Here is a 16,251-nt window from a genome sequence, read left to right as displayed (position 1 = left end):
TTTAGCAGTTCAGTGTATTTTGACATTGTAAGACTGTTGTCTTCAGAAAGCCAACCTGCTGGACTTAGTCTTGCCTCTTTTTCATCTGTCATAAGCCACTGAAAGCAAACTTTTTACGTACGCTAATTCTGTAAAGTGCACATGAACTGTTCACTGGGTGATTCTGACTGACAGATGCTGTGCTCACAGGTTTCAGAAGTACGGAAGGCACTTGCCATACCCTTGCTCCAGGCTTTTTTTCCTGTTTTCTAGATCTCATTGCTTCTCCCATAGACTCTTTCATCCTTTTTTGACAGTCTGTGTTCAAAATCAGTTGCAGTGCTTCAGCTGAGGCCCTCCAGAGGCTGAGGGACATGTCACAATTCATGTCTCCAGCCACCCATCCTGGTGTTATTTTGCCTGTTTCACAAAAGTACTGCCCGTGTTCAGCTCCTGGTCAGCAGGAACCATTTTGCTGGAGGCTTTCCCTGGAGCCCTCTGGCTGAGCTGAGCCCATCGTGCCTCCAGGCAGCCCCCAGTTCTGGCTGGAGCCTGGGACTCTGCACATGGTCCTGTTTGAATCAGACCCTTTGTTTTTTTCAGGCTATTTCTCTGATTGTTGAGATCATTTTGAATTCTGTCCTTGCCTGCAGGATACTTGCAATCCCTTGTAGCTTTTCACTACATCAGTAAGTTTACTGTTTATTATTTGGTGGCTGCAAGGCCTGGCCCACGCTCAGTTTTATACCCTGTGTGTGCATCAGGTGGGTCACTTCTTTTTTCTATTTTAACAAATGCAAATAAAATGGTAAATACCAATTTCGGCTGTCGATACAAAGGTGCTTTGTCCTGGCATAGCTGCTTTCCTGTGCTCTACAGAAGTAACTGCGCCAAATCAAGCCCTTAAAATTTGGCGTTGTGCTGCTCTGTGCATGTGTGTGTGGTTGAAGGGCTGGGAATTCTGTGTGTAGACAGACTTTCATTGATACTACAATACATGTGGAATAAATAATAGTATTCCCCCCCTCCCCGGCAGCTCTAGATGTGTGTGTTTTAAGAGCCTGCCTCTGCTATGGTTATTATTTGTTCCTCTAACAGAAACAGTGTAACATAATCGATTGCCATAGTTTAACCTTCTTTATCACAAACCCCATGAAGCAGCCTGTAATCCCAGGGAACAACAGTGATATTGTTTAATCTTTGTTGCTATTCCAATTAAATTCTTGCTTTTGTGCAAAATACCTTGCTGGAAAAAGGACAGTAGTGAAGTGGTCCATTGTGGAGGCTTCTCTATTTTATTCTCAGTCCTCCGTCATCATCATCTTCCCTTATAGTTAGACAACAAACCAGGAAAAGCTGTGTCACCCTGCAGATGCATTGTAAAGCTAAGTGCATTCAATGACCCAAAACATGGCATTATCTCTCGTAATGCATACCTCAGAGTAGCTCATTGTGCTTGTAACAGTTTCAGTATTTTTAATTGCCATTTGTATATCCAACCCATAGAAAACTACACATCAGGCTTTAATGGTTTGTAATTGCGTGACTCAGAGTTTTAGATCAGGTTTCCCTGTATCTACAATAGTCTTACAAGAGCTTCTCATTTCTTCTTCTGAACGGGAGCTTTTGTAGTCCTTGAAGAGCATGATTGCAGCTCCTTGACTGCAGATCTTGGAATATAATTTTTTTCTGGCAGCTACAGAGAAATTAATCTCATTTGTTTTAGGTAATATTTTTATAGTGAAAGTGAGGTTGAAATGGCTTATATGTACTTCAACACATGAAAAGTGGAAGGTTAAAAATCATGTTTGTATTGGCAGTTGTTAAAATGCAATTATACCTCCCCAAGGTAGCATAGCAGAAGAAAATATTTTAAAAGTTCTCTCCGAAAGTTTAAAAATTCAATTAATGTCACAGATTAATGTCTAAGCCTAGAGACTTGACTTCAGAGAAGTAGTTACTACCCAAGTTCTTGTGCTTTTATAAAGTCACCTTAAGCCCTGTTAGCTGGCTTCATCAAAACTGCTTCCAGTGCATGAAGTGCAAAAGGTACGTAAATAAGCACAAGAGTTTTGATCTGTGCTTTTATAGAAGGGTGTAGCAGGATCATCTGTTGGCTTGGTTTTTCTTTTTAGACAAAAGTGTAAGTCAGTCCCTTTACCCCTTTTTTGATCCATCCTCCTATGCTTTTGAGGGCGTCCTGCTAATAATTAGGAAATGGTTTTTGAAATTTTTCAAGATGTTTCTTTGAAAGAATCAGAAACAGAATTGTGTTGAGAACCTGGGAATAAAGCATTCCTATAAGATGCAGAAAAAAAAGTACAATTCAAATTCCACCATCCACACCTGCAAGCCTGGAAGCAGCACCTGAGCTCTGGAAGTGGCACGTGAGCTCCCTGCCTGCAATGGGAACTGGTCATTGGTGGTCATCCCTCCCTGCTTGTCCCCTGCTGTCCCTGTGCTGAAGGGATCTCAGATTACCATTTTGAAGGGAAATTAAGTAATGGTAGTAGGTGCCTCATGAGTCAGTGGATGATGCTTAACTGCTCTATTACACACTGCTTTGATTTTTTTTATCAACTGAGGCTGCCGTGATAATTCTTCCAATTGTAAGATTTGGGGCTCACATGCTTCTCCAGGGCTTTTAGAGCAGGCACACTTAATGAAAAGGGTGTAAGTTTGAGTGAGCTGTCATTAAGCTATGGATGTAACTCAAGTCCCTTTTTGAAGTCCTGGGCCAGATTCTATGCTCCCAAAATCCATACTATCAATATGTGTAATTGATGTGATGCAAACATTATCAGGAGTGATTCCTTCCTTCTCTGCTCTGTCTTGCTCAGTCTTTCCAGCAGCAACATGACTAATTCTAGTTCTTGTCCTGAATGATAACAAGTTAGCAGCAAATGCTGTACCGACCTTGATAGCTGAAAAACATTATAGAGAAAAACATTAGCTGAAGATATTTCCACCTTAGTTTACTAGACTTTTTTTCTAAGAAATACTAAGATACGAAGTAACAGAAAAGTTTTCCAATTACAGTTCTTTCTTAGAGGTTAATACATTTTCTTATAAATAGCTCAGATCTGAATCCAACAGAAGAAACTTATTCCCAGAGGAGTATATGCTAGCTGTGCCTAAAAGTGCTGCACGAGCTGTCTGTGAAGCTTAGCCTGGCAGCTAAACTTCATAAGGTATTTGGAGATAAGGAAGCATTGCCTTATCCAGGCCAAAGCTCTTGGTGTGGAATGACCTAGAAGCACTTGACGCGATACTGTGAAACAAAACAGTGCCAGCAGTGAGGAGGGTTTGGCAAGGCTGTGTCACACACAAAATCCTTCCAGACAAGGGGTCTAAGGACAAATGCTTCTTTGCCAATGACAGACATCCACAGGTTCTAGAAGGCCTTCTCCCATGTTGGGCAGGATAAGCCCTGTGTTGAGATAAGGTGGTTGGCAATAATTTCAGTGGGCAGTCTGGCTTCCCATGTAGTTTTATCAGTCTTGGCATCAACATTTTACTTCCTCACATTTTACTGTCTTATCAGCCGCCCGGATTTCACCACATTGTTTTTCTAATTAATGTCCCTTCTCTCCCCTGCCATGCTGGCTGCGATCAGCTGGAGGCATTTTACTCCATCTTCACCACTGAGCAGCAAGACCATGTCAAGTCCGTGGAGTACCTGAGGAATAATTTCCGGCCACAGCAAAGCCTGAACAACAGGAAGGTATCCAAGTCTGCTGTGAAGGATGCTTGGAACCAAGATATGACAGACATATTGGAAAATCCGCTTGGCACAGAAGCTTCCAAAGGTACACTATACTTTAGAATTTTACACTTGACTAATAGGAGAATTTTTTCTGTCTACTTTGTCATCAAATGGTGTCAAGAACAGCTGTGAGCTACCAAAGAAATAATGCACATTGTGCAGGCATTCCTTGTTGATAAGTGTTGATGAATTAACTAATTCTGCTTATGCTACAAATACCTGTAGAACTCGCTGTCACAAGGTGCCATGACAATACAGCCTTAGAATATGTGGGTCTCAAAGCCACAAAATACGAATCTCAAACGGGCAATGTCCCTGTTTCTGCCAACTGGTTGTAGGGCTGTGGAGATGCCTGGCAAAAAGGGAAAACCAAAGGACCAAGGTCAGAGGTAAAAATTCAGCCCCGTTAGCACTGATGCATTGGGTATTTGAATGGAAATAGAGTATCCAGCTGTGGTTATGGGTTTCATTTCTCCAGTAACAAGACTTCTGAAGAACTGACAACCTTTAAATTCAACGTTCGTATCAGCCTGTTGGTAATGGTGATAGGAGGAAAAGAATCTCTTCCTTTTAGGCAGATGATTTTCTAATGTCTTGCTGAAGTGTTTCATATGCCTTTTTGTAGAGCAGCTGGCACTTACTTCTGTCAGACACCAGATAGTGAGCTGGATGGAGGGGGTGGGAGGGAGGTTGCTGTTACACTGGCCCAGGCAGCCCTGGCTGAAGTAGCACATCAGAAATTCTGAGAGAAATGTGTTCTGGATAAAGCAAGACTAGAAATAAATATCAAATAAATTTACTACTTTTATTTGCCTTTGTGGTGTTGACTGGTGTTATTTATAGGTAGAAGAAATGACGTGTACTTTACAGTCTTCAGTCTTGAGAAGTGCTTGGTGCTTAACCAGCAGAGGTAAAGAAGAGAGGGGCAGTTTGCCAGAAGGAAACAGCTAAGCAGATTTACAAGCTTCCCATTTTTTACCTGGCATTTTCACCTGGCCAGGCACAGAAAGCAAAGATTTTAGAGGATGTGAATCATGAAAACAGCTGCATTCAGCAACCTCACCCTCCCAAGAGAGTACTGAGAGAGTGTATTTCTCAGGGCTCGTTATTCTCTGAGCGTGCTTATTTATATATATATAATATACACGTACACAAACCTCATGTGCTTTAAAGGCAGCCTTGGGACAGAGAATTTACATCAGAAGTGAGAAGGAGATCTCCTGCTATGCTCGGATGCTCTGGCCTGTAGTTTTCAGTCGGTGTTGTAACAGCAACATGTGTCAGTAATTTCTTTAGTTATATCCTCTGTACATATTATTTACCCAGAACAGTGATGAAAGTTAATGGGTTACATTATGTTAAAAGTGACAAAACTGACTAGTTTTTATTTTGAGTGCAGCCAAGGTACATCTGGTATAACATTCAAGAAGATTTAACTGCTTTGGCCACACTCCTGCATATTCCTCACTTGCTGGATCATTTATAGAATTATAAAGAATCCTTGGGTGATTTTCACCACCATAATAAATAACTGAAACCTGCAATTTTGTCAGCGCATTACAAATACTAAGGTCTATAGTTAATGGGCTGATCTTGAATTTGGAACTGTTGAGACCAAAGGAGCACTTCAATTACTGGGAAGATTCACCATGACTTTGATCCAAACCAAGCACACATGGCTTAGTTATCATGAGGTGAGCAAGTCTACAGGAGCAAGGGAGCAGCACAACCATTAGTCCATGTTTATATGGTTTGGTTCTCAGGACTGGTTTCCTGAGCAGGTTCTCTATGGGTCCTCTCCCATCATGTTCAGGTACCATAATGCTCTGTACTTGTGCCCGTCTGGGAATTTGAATTTATGACAAGAGAGACCTTCAGGTGGGGGACATGCATTTCCCATGGTCTGACAACATTCAGCATGCCATCTAATGGCAGGGATGATGCTGGAGTTGGTGCTTTCTGTCTCCCTTGAGCTTTTGCTATAGGAGGCTGATAGCTGGGCAGCCAGTCGTTTTGTACCAGCTCTGTCAGCTTGTCTCTTTCTGGGTTGTGTGTGCAACAGAGGACACTGAAAATAGGTGCTTTTTTTTCATGAACTTAAAAATAAACAGGTTGGCGCAGTGTTGCTAACACAAAATGGATGTAGTATATCCTCCAAAGGTTACAGGGATGAGATATAGCTGTTCCAGAAATATAACAATGTGGATGTTTCTGGCCCCTTTTTTGACAAAGGTGAACAGTGATGATGTGCCTGGTCCACTGCACATTCTGAACTACTGACATATAAATAAAATGAGTTGAAGTCATAATACTTGAGTGAAAGCAAAACCTATTGTTTATTCAGCTAGTAAATATAGTTCCTCTTTATACAGTGTCATTCATGCAAAAGTACTGAGGATCCGAGAGCATGGAGTGCTTTCCAGCCAGACAATCTCGCATACAAGTATAGAAGAGTGTAAGCTTAGCATGACGAATTTATTTTATGCAGATTCTTCTGCAAACCTCCTGGTTGCACCTCAATGCTTTCCACATTGCATTCGGCAATGTGACCAATGGCTGTCACATGTTGACTCTTGTCTGCCCTCCCTGTTCCTGATTTGTGTGTTGTAGAAAAAGGCAAGGTCACGAAAATGTGTCTTTTACTTGCTGCAAGGTGATTTGGTTTGTGATGGTCTGCAGCTCTGGAGGGGAAGTTTGGGTTTGTTTGTCGGTGTGAATTTTTGCAATTTGTTTCCTCTGTCACACTCTGTTAAGTCTGTGGGCAGTATTGCTAATCTGGAAAACAGGGTAGCATTCATTATGTAAGCCTTTCTTATTTTGGAGGAAAATGTGCCCAGAACAATTTGCATAATGTTCAGAATAATTTTCAGAATTCCCTGGTGATTAGGGAATTTCAGATCAACACAAAGTGATGCAGCTCTGCAGTGGTCCGTTGGCAAACGTTTGGTACCAAAGAGGAATGTCTTTCCTCTCAGCTGTCAAAGCTATCTCAGGTCACAAAATTGTGACCAGTAGCATAACCTACAGATACACTGGAGGAAAACTTTCTCACTTTATACTTGTCCCCTGAGTATTTCCTTAGCAAAATTCCAAAAGTGGTGGCATTTGCTTAACGAAAAGTTTTCTGGAGAAGGCTATTTTAGGTCAGTGCATTTGAATCCAGTTTGTTAACCAGTATGAATGTTACCAGCCTTTTGCTTTGCAGTTACTCTCCTCTCCTTTCACTTTTTTTAACTTTAAAGAGGCAATGAAGAGAGGGGCATTGTTTTTAATCATCAGAATACAAGATGGTGAAATACTTTAGCTAATTTGAAATAGGACTAATTTTTCACTTACAGGTGAAAACTCCAGATTTTCAGAGTCAGAGTTTAACAAGAGGAGTTTTCCTTTATTCCATTATCTCATTCCTTCCTCCTATTGGCAAAAGCTGATTTAAAACAGTTCTCTTGAGGACTGCTTGTATGCCTGGAATGAAAGCATATGCCTAAGACCTTTGCTGAATCAGAGCCCATGAGCTGAGCTTAATTTTTAAGTTGACCCTGGAGCTATTTCAAAAAACCATACAAATTATGTTTGAAGATCTTATTTCTGAAATACACCATTCAGGTTAAATACTGTTCAGCTATTGAATTGTAGCAACTGGTAGGCTGACAGTAAACCCTTGTACAGTGATACTTTTTAAGATGAAACTTTCAGAGATCCAACCTATACAGTGGATCATGCTGTTAAATCAGGCAGATCATCATTTAACAAGAGGGCTCACCCATGTTGCAATATTAATTTATGTTAAGTTTTGAAAAGTTAGAGGTTCTCTGTACAGATGTTCTAAGCCAAGAATGCATTTGTAAAGCATTGACCAGACACTGTAATTATCAGTGACTGTGGCAGTGTCTGACTTTTTGGACAAGAAAATCTCTGTTAAAATTGCCTCCTTTCTTCTCTGACCTGTCCTCTGTGGCTCAGGACTGTGTTGCTCTATCACATCATATATTGTGCTCCTGCAGCTCCTGGGCTGCTTTCAAGCAGCTGTGGTAGAGGGATTGCTAATTATTTATTGGTTTAATAGTGCACATTGCTCAAAGGGAGCAAACAGAATTCTTACATAAAAGTCCATCCAGTTCAAGGATCTGTGTCTGCAAGACCCTTGCTACTTTCACATGTTGTTCCATCAAGCAGAACTGTGTTTACAAAACATTACCTGCTTTAGTAAAGGTACAGGTGTGGAAACTCAGGAGGAAAAGAGGTTTCATTTCCTTGTTTCAGGAGGTACCCCATGTGCAACAATACTTGCCCATTTAATTTTGCTTTTGGTTACATCAAATGTTGTTTCTTTCTCTTTATGTTGTTTTTTTTTTTAAACACTCAAAACTCCCTTTAACCTTTTTATCTCATTAAATGTGCTGCATGCCTTAGAACACTTAAACAAGCATCCCATGTGAGGGGCTCTTGACATCAGAGTTTTCTTTCACAGATGCCTGATTACTTTCCCAAAGGTGTCTGATTACTCTTTGCTGGAGTCTCAAATAATGCTGTTTCCCATCAGTGGGATTTTGCATTAGAATACCATCTGTAATTATGATCCTAGCCTAAGTTAAATAATGAGCAGCCATAAATTCACTCCAGTAAAACTTAGCTTTGGACTCTAACAGCTGGGACATTTCTCTAGTACTGTACAGGTGATCATTTTCCTTACTTACTTTTGTTATGTGGTAGTAATTCACAGTTTGGAAGTCCTTTTAACTTAATGCCACTAGAATCTGGATAGAAGATATTTGGATTTTCCTCCCTGCATGCCGTCTGCTGGAGGCATGGCTCAGGCCATTGGTCTGCAGCCAAAAGTACTGCACTGCTCAATCAAAGCAGTTCAGTTCTTATTTACCTTTTCATGGCTCCTGATGTCAGAAATGACACTACAGCCTTCTGTAAAGGTGTTGCCTTTCTGCACAGCACTGGAGTGCACCTCCCATGCAGCAGCATCCAGAGGTCCAGAGATTCAGTGCACTGACATCAGCACTTAAAGGCAGATAGTTTAGAGTATTGGCAGCAGTGTTTCTGAATGAGAACAAGTTATTTGTCTCATTTATAGTCTCTGTTATTACTTCCAGTAATTTGTTTTTGCTTTCTAAATGCCCATGTTTTATGAAAACTGTCTCAAAACAACTTTGCAGTCTCTTCATGTCCTCAGGTTGTCTCTGGGAGTCCAAAAAGAGTCTTAGGCAGAGAAGTTCTACTCTTGTAGAATGTCATTTTTATGTTTTAGTCAAACCTAAATTACTAAAAAATACTCAGTAGTAATATGTAACATATCCAAAACAACAGCAAAGTGAAGGTAAATTTAAAATCATTAATTATTGAAAATTTAACTCTGGATGGCTAAAGCAAAATTTAGCTATTTATTTTCTTTGAATATTTTGGGGAGAATGGAAACAAAGAACTTATTTTAGTTAATTTATGGTACATTTACCTTTAGCATTGATTCTTTTTGTCCTTTGGAAGAATCTTGGAAGATTTCTTCATGGATTAACAACTTGTTCCTGGTTTCCTTGGATAACTGGGCTTTTCCTATTGGCTTTTTTATTTCATTTTGCTATGGAAGTTATCCTTTCCCAATTCTTTTCCCCTTTAATCAGGTCAGCACCGTACTAGGTGTGGTGCAAATGAATTAATGTCTCATCATTAGGACTTCTGTTGGTGTAGCAGCCTGTGTTGGAGCAAAAGGTCACACTTGAGGGTGGTGACACTGTTCTGCTCACTGCTTGCCCTGCTTCTTTGCACTACAGACCTGCCCGTCTGCTGCTGCCTTAAGTGCTCCAAGTAAAGGTACTCACCTGCAGCTGCAAGAGTCTCTTCTTGAGCCTCAAGTGGCTGCTGAATGCACATTTTAGGCAGAGATCAGTGTGTTCCTTCTGCATATTTCATCTCTTCCACTTCAGCCCTGTCTTGCTCTGTCGTGCTGGCTGGGTCCTCATGTATGCAGTTGTCTTGGAGAGTGTCCTGCAAAAGCAGGAAAGGACAGGCTTCTGCCTTCTAGAGAGTTTCAGGTAAGGTGAAACACAAAGCTTTTCATTAAAAAAACTGACCCATTTTGAGGGGGAATCAGATGCAAAAAGATGTGGTACTTGTACCTGACACAGGTCTCATGCTTCTCTTGCAGTGGCTCTGTTCTGCAGGGTTCTGTTTTACACCTGTAGTAACTTCTGTGTGGTTGTAATGTGAGGAGTGCGTGTGTCTGGACCTGAATGTAGGAAACAACTTATCAATAGATTTTTTAATAAGCACTAAGTCACTGCTCACACTTCTTCAGAGATTATAAAGGGTCAAAACCAACAGAGCAAGAGGAATTCAGTGTGAAAGTGTAGGTGTGGTTTGGGTTCACAGCTGCCACTAAAGCTGGAAGAGCTGAGCTTGATGATTTATTCCATTTACACCTGGAGGGAATTCCTTTCTGCACTGCCTACCTGCTGGCCCAGCTGTTCAGCCCACAGAAGTACTAATTTTAGATTGAACCATGAGTGCCTGCAGCTCATCCTTTGTGTTGGAAAAAGCCTCCAGAAACTATGAAAGGAAAGCTGCTTTCCTAGTCTGATTTTGGGCATCCCGCAGGCATGTATTGGGAGGCTCTACCAGCCCGATTGGCTTATCCTTCCTATGCTCCCCAGTCCAAACCCTCAGCAGAACACTGGAAAGGCCAGCTTGGTTAACATGGCAAATATGTGTCCTTCTGGCAGGAAATCCTCCTTTCTCCCCATTGGTGCCGTTTGTACCACTGAATGTGACCACACGTGTGGCACAAACACACTGTGTAAATAAGGGCACAGCTGTACATTTGAAACACAAGTCACCTTCTATGTGCATACATGGATGTGTGCAATACAAATACAAAACTTACAGGGCAGGTCCATGTCAGACATCAGTTTAGCCCAGTATGGCACCTGATGGTTCAAGGCTGATCTGCACTGCTAAGGACTCAGACCACAACTGTAGAAACACTATTTGTGAAATATGTGAAATACTAAGGTGCAAACACACAGTCCATGCCTTTTAGTAAAACAGGATCTGTTGCTGTGATGCCATGGAAATTTAGGTGCTACAAAGCCATACAGGTATTAATCCAAATGCAGATTGTGCCCACCTTGGGAAATGGGCAAGCAACAGAGAGGCAAACACCAGCTTGTCCAGAGCCCTCCTGTCAGAGGGACTCGTGTGCCCATTTGCTCATGAGGTTATTTCTCAGGGCTTGTAAAACAAGTGTGGGGTCTGTCGGTGTGCCTCACACCTCAGGAAGCAGCCCTGTCTGTTTGAAGCATAGTGGAAGGTAAAAGCAGGGAAGATAAATAGTCTGTCTCCTAGCTACATTCTGCCTGTGGATTGAAGTAGATCAACACAAATATTTGTGTGTACAGCATGCTCCAGAGCCTGCCAATGCCTACTGGCAAAGTGCAGGCAAAGGTAAAGGAAAAATGTGTGCTACTCTTTAAAGCAATTATCCTTATGTATTAATAATGTTATTTATAAGCACTCTGAGAAGTCAACAATGTACACTAAAGCAAAGCAAAAAAACCTGCAAACATTTAGTAAAAGGATAAGGGGGAAAATGTTATAAGTATGCCTCTTAGCACTTTCTGATATATTAAAGCCTGTGTTGTCTCTGCATATGATCTTCACAGTTTATTTGTTGTCCTTTGGGAGCACAGCCCTTGCTGAATCCTGGGATTGGATCCTACAGCCCAAAGCATGCTCTTGTTTATTATGGATCAGAGTGTCTTCCCAAGCACCTCCACTAAGTCACACCAGTTCAATGTAGCTGAATCTGGCCCTGCATCACTTCCCTTACCATGGCACTGAAAGCAAGTGGGAGTTCTCTCACTGCAGCATAATGCATATTTTTGCATTTCAGGGTTTAATTTAAATTTTGAGGATCTAATAATGAGAAGGAATATATATGTGTGTGTATATAGGTATGGATGTAGTTGAAAGTATTTTTTCTTCTCTTTTCTGTTGTTGGCATTGCTTTCTTCTTGTCTGCAGTCAGGTTCCTGGGGGTGGCAGGGCTGACTGAACTTGGTGCAGTGTTTTGACAATAGCACAGGCACTGATCACAGCTTTCAGGCACTCTGAAATCATCTGGGATGCCTGTGGCTGAGTTGGTTGTCATTACAGCAGCAAGTGGTGCATCTGTCCTGCAGGACTGGCCCTTCCAGCTCCTTCACAGGGCTGGGGCAGAGGGGAAGGAAACACCCTCTCTCCCCCGAGAACTTGTTGGCCATCAACTTGTTTGCCCCTATGGGGAAGAAAGACATGAAACCTCCATACTGACCTCTCAGTTTCTCTTCTACTGAGCATGAGAGAAGAAATGCCCCAAGTACCTTCTTTGTGCTCCTGCTTTGTAAGGGAGAGACACTGTTCCCTGCCACTTACCCCATTGAATGAATCATCCTGTATATCCAGACTAGTAAGAAAGAGAAATGAGGCCTCTCTCACCTTACAGCCAGAAGCTGCCTCCCAGAGCAAGAAAAGATCCTTGTCCCTGTCTTTTAGTTAGCACTGAGCAGCTCTGAGCCAGTAACATGCTATGGGCACATCCTGATGCTGATGTTTCCCCTTCCATATATGAATTGCCTTAAAAGATCCCTGCCCATGTCACCACGAGGGATTCAGGATCTCACTGTCATGCTGCTTTTCTGTGCTGAAAATTGTCAGGGCTTCAGCACACATGTATCCCACGGCACCAAGGAGAGGAACAGCAGTTTTGCATTGCTGAGACATTCAGCAGGAGGGAGAGAGTGGGATTTTTCAAAGGAGGGCATAGCACAGCTAGAAATAACTGCCTTTAAAGTGGTGACATTTTTATGCATGGACAAGCTAACTTAGAACATTTTTAGAGGATTTTATAAATCCTGCTGATCCCAGTGGAACTAGATTTGTCATATGAGGACCTGTTTTACAGGGAGAAAGTATACAAGCCTTAACTGAATATACAATTCTTGCACTCTCTCAAAGTTTCCCTAAATAGGTCTTTTCATAACCACAAGTAGCATATGCAAAAAGCGTGATGAAACCCAGAAAGTTTGGCTGGTGTTGCATTTCTGTCTTTGAAAGAGAAATACAGGCTGCTTTTAAGGAACAATATTAATAAAAAAAGCTGTAATATTCTCTTACATGCCCTTTCTGCATTCATGGGTGTGTCTTAGTATCAGCAATTAATTTTTGCAAAACAGTAAGCCCTTTTTTTTGTTTTTCAACTCGCTGAAATGGAGCTGCCAGGAGCTTTTGGATTAAGCTTTATCAGGCTTTCAGTTAGGAAAGCCTCATGGAGATTATGTAGCCAAATACAACATACAAATCAGATTATGGGAGAGATGAATGCAGAGTTGTTAAATTAATTTAGTTTTTAGTTCCAGCCCACTGAAATGTTTTTAGCATGAAGAAAATAATTCTCTGCTGTATGGCTGGCTGGCCCAGTGCTTAGGACTGTATCAGCATGCTGCATTCATCTGCCAATGGCAAACAGGTTTTCTCTAGGCTTGAGTGAGCCATGGAAGATGAGGCTGGCCAAGATGCTGGGTTCCCCCTGCCTTTCCCAGTGGGCTGATCTGCAGAGAAAAGCCTGGGTCAAGCTGCTGGGCAGCCCCATGCATGGCCAGCAGCTGGGAGAGCCACTGAGGCTGCCTGAGCTGGGTCAGAGGGGCTTCCTCCAGATGCACCCGCACAATGCTCCTGCCTCTGCAGGACTTTTCCAGAAGGCTGGAGCCAGCTTGTTTGCCAGGTTCTCCCAGTTCAGGTCATCCCTGACAGGAAGGTGAGAATGTTTTTTCCCTCCAAGAGGTCCAGGGCATGTCTGTGCCTGCAGTGAGGCATGACCATGGTACTGCAAAGGCTCTTGCCTGTTCAGTGGCTCTGAGATGTGGCCTGGTTGCCCCAGCCAGGGGTTTCTGCCTCCACAAGTCTTGGCACAGGGCCGCTAACCTAGGACACAGTGGCTTTGGTGTCCTGCCAGACCTGTGTAGGTATCTGCTCAGGACTGCATATACCACCAAAAGGTATCCTGAAAGCCCCCACAATATTTTGTTATCCCTCAGGATTGGAATTTTAAAGAGAACTAATATTTTTTTTCTAAAATTAGCTGAAGTGCTATTTCAGTGTGGAATAATGCTGGTTTTTGGTTTTGGGTCTTTTTTTTTTCTCAAGGAATCATGAATTCACAGGCTTTCTTTTTGCTTATTAAGCCTGGTTTTGTTTAAAAAAAAAAAAAAAAAAAGGAAAATAAAAGCTTGTGTTTCTCTTTAATATGTCCTGATTAAACTTCCCCTTCCCTGTCCCAACCTCTTCCTGCATTTCTCTTTCTTCTTCAGCTGCACATTTTGCAAAATCAGTAGAGGTCCTTTAGCATGTGATTCTTTTAATCTTCTTGGAAAAATCCAAGGCACAGAGAGTATTGAAAGAAAATTTAGATCTCTGGGAAATGCCAGTTGTTTTATAGATGGTCAAATCATTGCACTTTTTTCCTTGTCTCTCAGACATTCACTATGTTATTATGTATCACTTTAATTAAATCATCAAATTGAATTGTTGGATCAAATGTTTCTTTATTCCATTGTGTCCTAAGGAGGTTTAGTTAAATTAATGAAACCATATATTTCATTTTATAAAAAAAGATTTCTTTTTTGCCCATTCATAAGTTGTTTAAAAAAAATGTGATTGAACAGAAAAGGTTGATTAATATTAAATTACTTCAGCTACTGCTCTGTGCCTTGAAGTAAATTGAACCAAGTCATCCTAAGTCATGTAAATTTTGTAATATTTACTGAGAAATCGCAGTGTTGTAAATTCAGCCTCTTTCAGTTTGCCATGAATGAGGCTTGCTCTCATTGGAGTCACTGGAGTCACTCAGGTGATTAAAAGTGCTCGTGACCATCTTGGATCGGGGTGCAGGGTCAGGGAGGGTCTCCTGACTCTGAGCCTCTGAGTCTCCTATTTACCCTTGGGAAATATCCACTTCTCTGGCTGCCATGAGCTGTTCCAAATGGCTTCCAGGCTGGCTGCAGAGAGTGGCACAGAACGGGGGACAAGGCAGCCCCCTCTCCCTGGAGTGGCTTGGGGTCCTTGTGTGAAAAGCAGCTGGCCAGACATCGTTCAGAGGGCTGGTGCGATTAAGGTAGATCTCTCTGTCTCTCAGGAAGGTTACCTGCTTGAATTATTTCTAAAACAATTTGATGCATGATTACTTTAAATATATAAATCTCTGCATGTCCTCCTGGAGGACAAGGACTGGGTAAGAGTTTTAGGTCTGGGTAGTCCTTCACCCTGGGCTCCTATCTCTGATGAGATTTGACTAGGTGGAGTGATAAAGGCTGGCCTGGCATTTTGAAGTGTAATTCTGTGATGACAAAGGGCGTCAAAGAGGGCAGTTACGATTTATTGGTGAAGTTATCAATAAACAGTGATGCCAGAGAGAATTGATCTGACCATCTCAGCGGAAAGAGGTGAGCGTGGAGAGGCATACCAAGGATCAGGAAGTTCTGTAAATAGTGATAACACCGATGGCTATCAGCTGTCCCCTCTCATCTAGGTCCTGGCCACCTTCATGCTGTGCTTTGGGGGACCAGGAGGGAGCCAGAGGGAAGGCATCTGCAGGCAGCAGACCGTGGTGTGGCTTCTGACTTTGTGGCATTGACAGCAGAATGCTGTTTTGATCCCTTCAGCTCAGTGTAAATAGAAACTCACATACATTTATCCAATGCTTTGAGGTGCTGTAGGGTTTGTTTGTTTTGCTGGATCATCCTTCTGGGTTGAGCAGAAGGATCTACTGCAAAACTGCAGGATTGCCGCCCCTCATGGCAAGAGCAAACATCAAAGATTTTTTCTGCCCAAGCATATTTCTGCAATTTATGTTGTCTTGTTCATCTAGCTACAAAATGTGACTTATAACTGCACAAATGCATTTGACAGGTATTTTTCTATTGTACAGATAATATTGGTGTTTAAAGCATTTAATCATTTTTATTTAAGAACTGCAGCTATTTCAGTAATGTGACAGCAAAGCTGCATGGCTAGCCTGCAAGTCCAGGCATAGGAATAGATGTTTCTCCCTTTCAGTGCTACCAGGACTCTTTAGAAGTGAAATAGTGGCCAAATATACACACGGTCACATACCTGCAGAGCGCAAACAAGCTCACTGTGTTGGCTTTAAAAGGAAAAGTTGTACTGGGAAAAATAATTCTGGAAACAGTGTCAGCCTGATGGGCTGGGTGACACTTTGCCTTTCCCTGGCAGAAGAGACCAGCTCCTTTGCCACGGCACATGTGTTTAGGTATCATTGCAAGTGATTTTCCTTGGTTCAGGGTTTATACTGAGAAAGAGAATGTGAGAATATGCCCTGAACTGGGTATTTTAAACGTGATTTTTAAAGCTTGGAAAAAAGCTATACTCTTTATAGCTGGGAAGGGGATGTTGCAGTTTTCCCACAGCATGTGAGTGCCATCTAGTGTTGTGCATCCTCACCAGGA

The 16,251-nt window shown here is 42.0% G+C and overlaps 1 protein-coding gene across 2 annotated transcripts in view; it reads left to right on the top strand.

Annotated features, from left to right (window-relative positions):
• The window catches only part of PTPRG (protein tyrosine phosphatase receptor type G), a 402,551-nt gene that overhangs the window by 304,806 nt on the left and 81,494 nt on the right, over positions 1-16,251 (top strand). For both annotated transcript variants that reach the window (XM_032121374.1, XM_032121375.1), the window contains exon 8: positions 3,596-3,788. In XM_032121374.1, the coding sequence (XP_031977265.1) occupies positions 3,596-3,788 (193 nt within the window). The remainder of the gene's footprint in view (positions 1-3,595; positions 3,789-16,251) is intronic.

Source organism: Corvus moneduloides, chromosome 11 (genome assembly GCF_009650955.1).
Source record: "Corvus moneduloides isolate bCorMon1 chromosome 11, bCorMon1.pri, whole genome shotgun sequence".
Lineage (NCBI taxonomy): Eukaryota > Metazoa > Chordata > Aves > Passeriformes > Corvidae > Corvus > Corvus moneduloides.
Note: the sequence above shows the minus strand (reverse complement) of the source record. Positions and strands in the feature narration are given on the sequence as shown.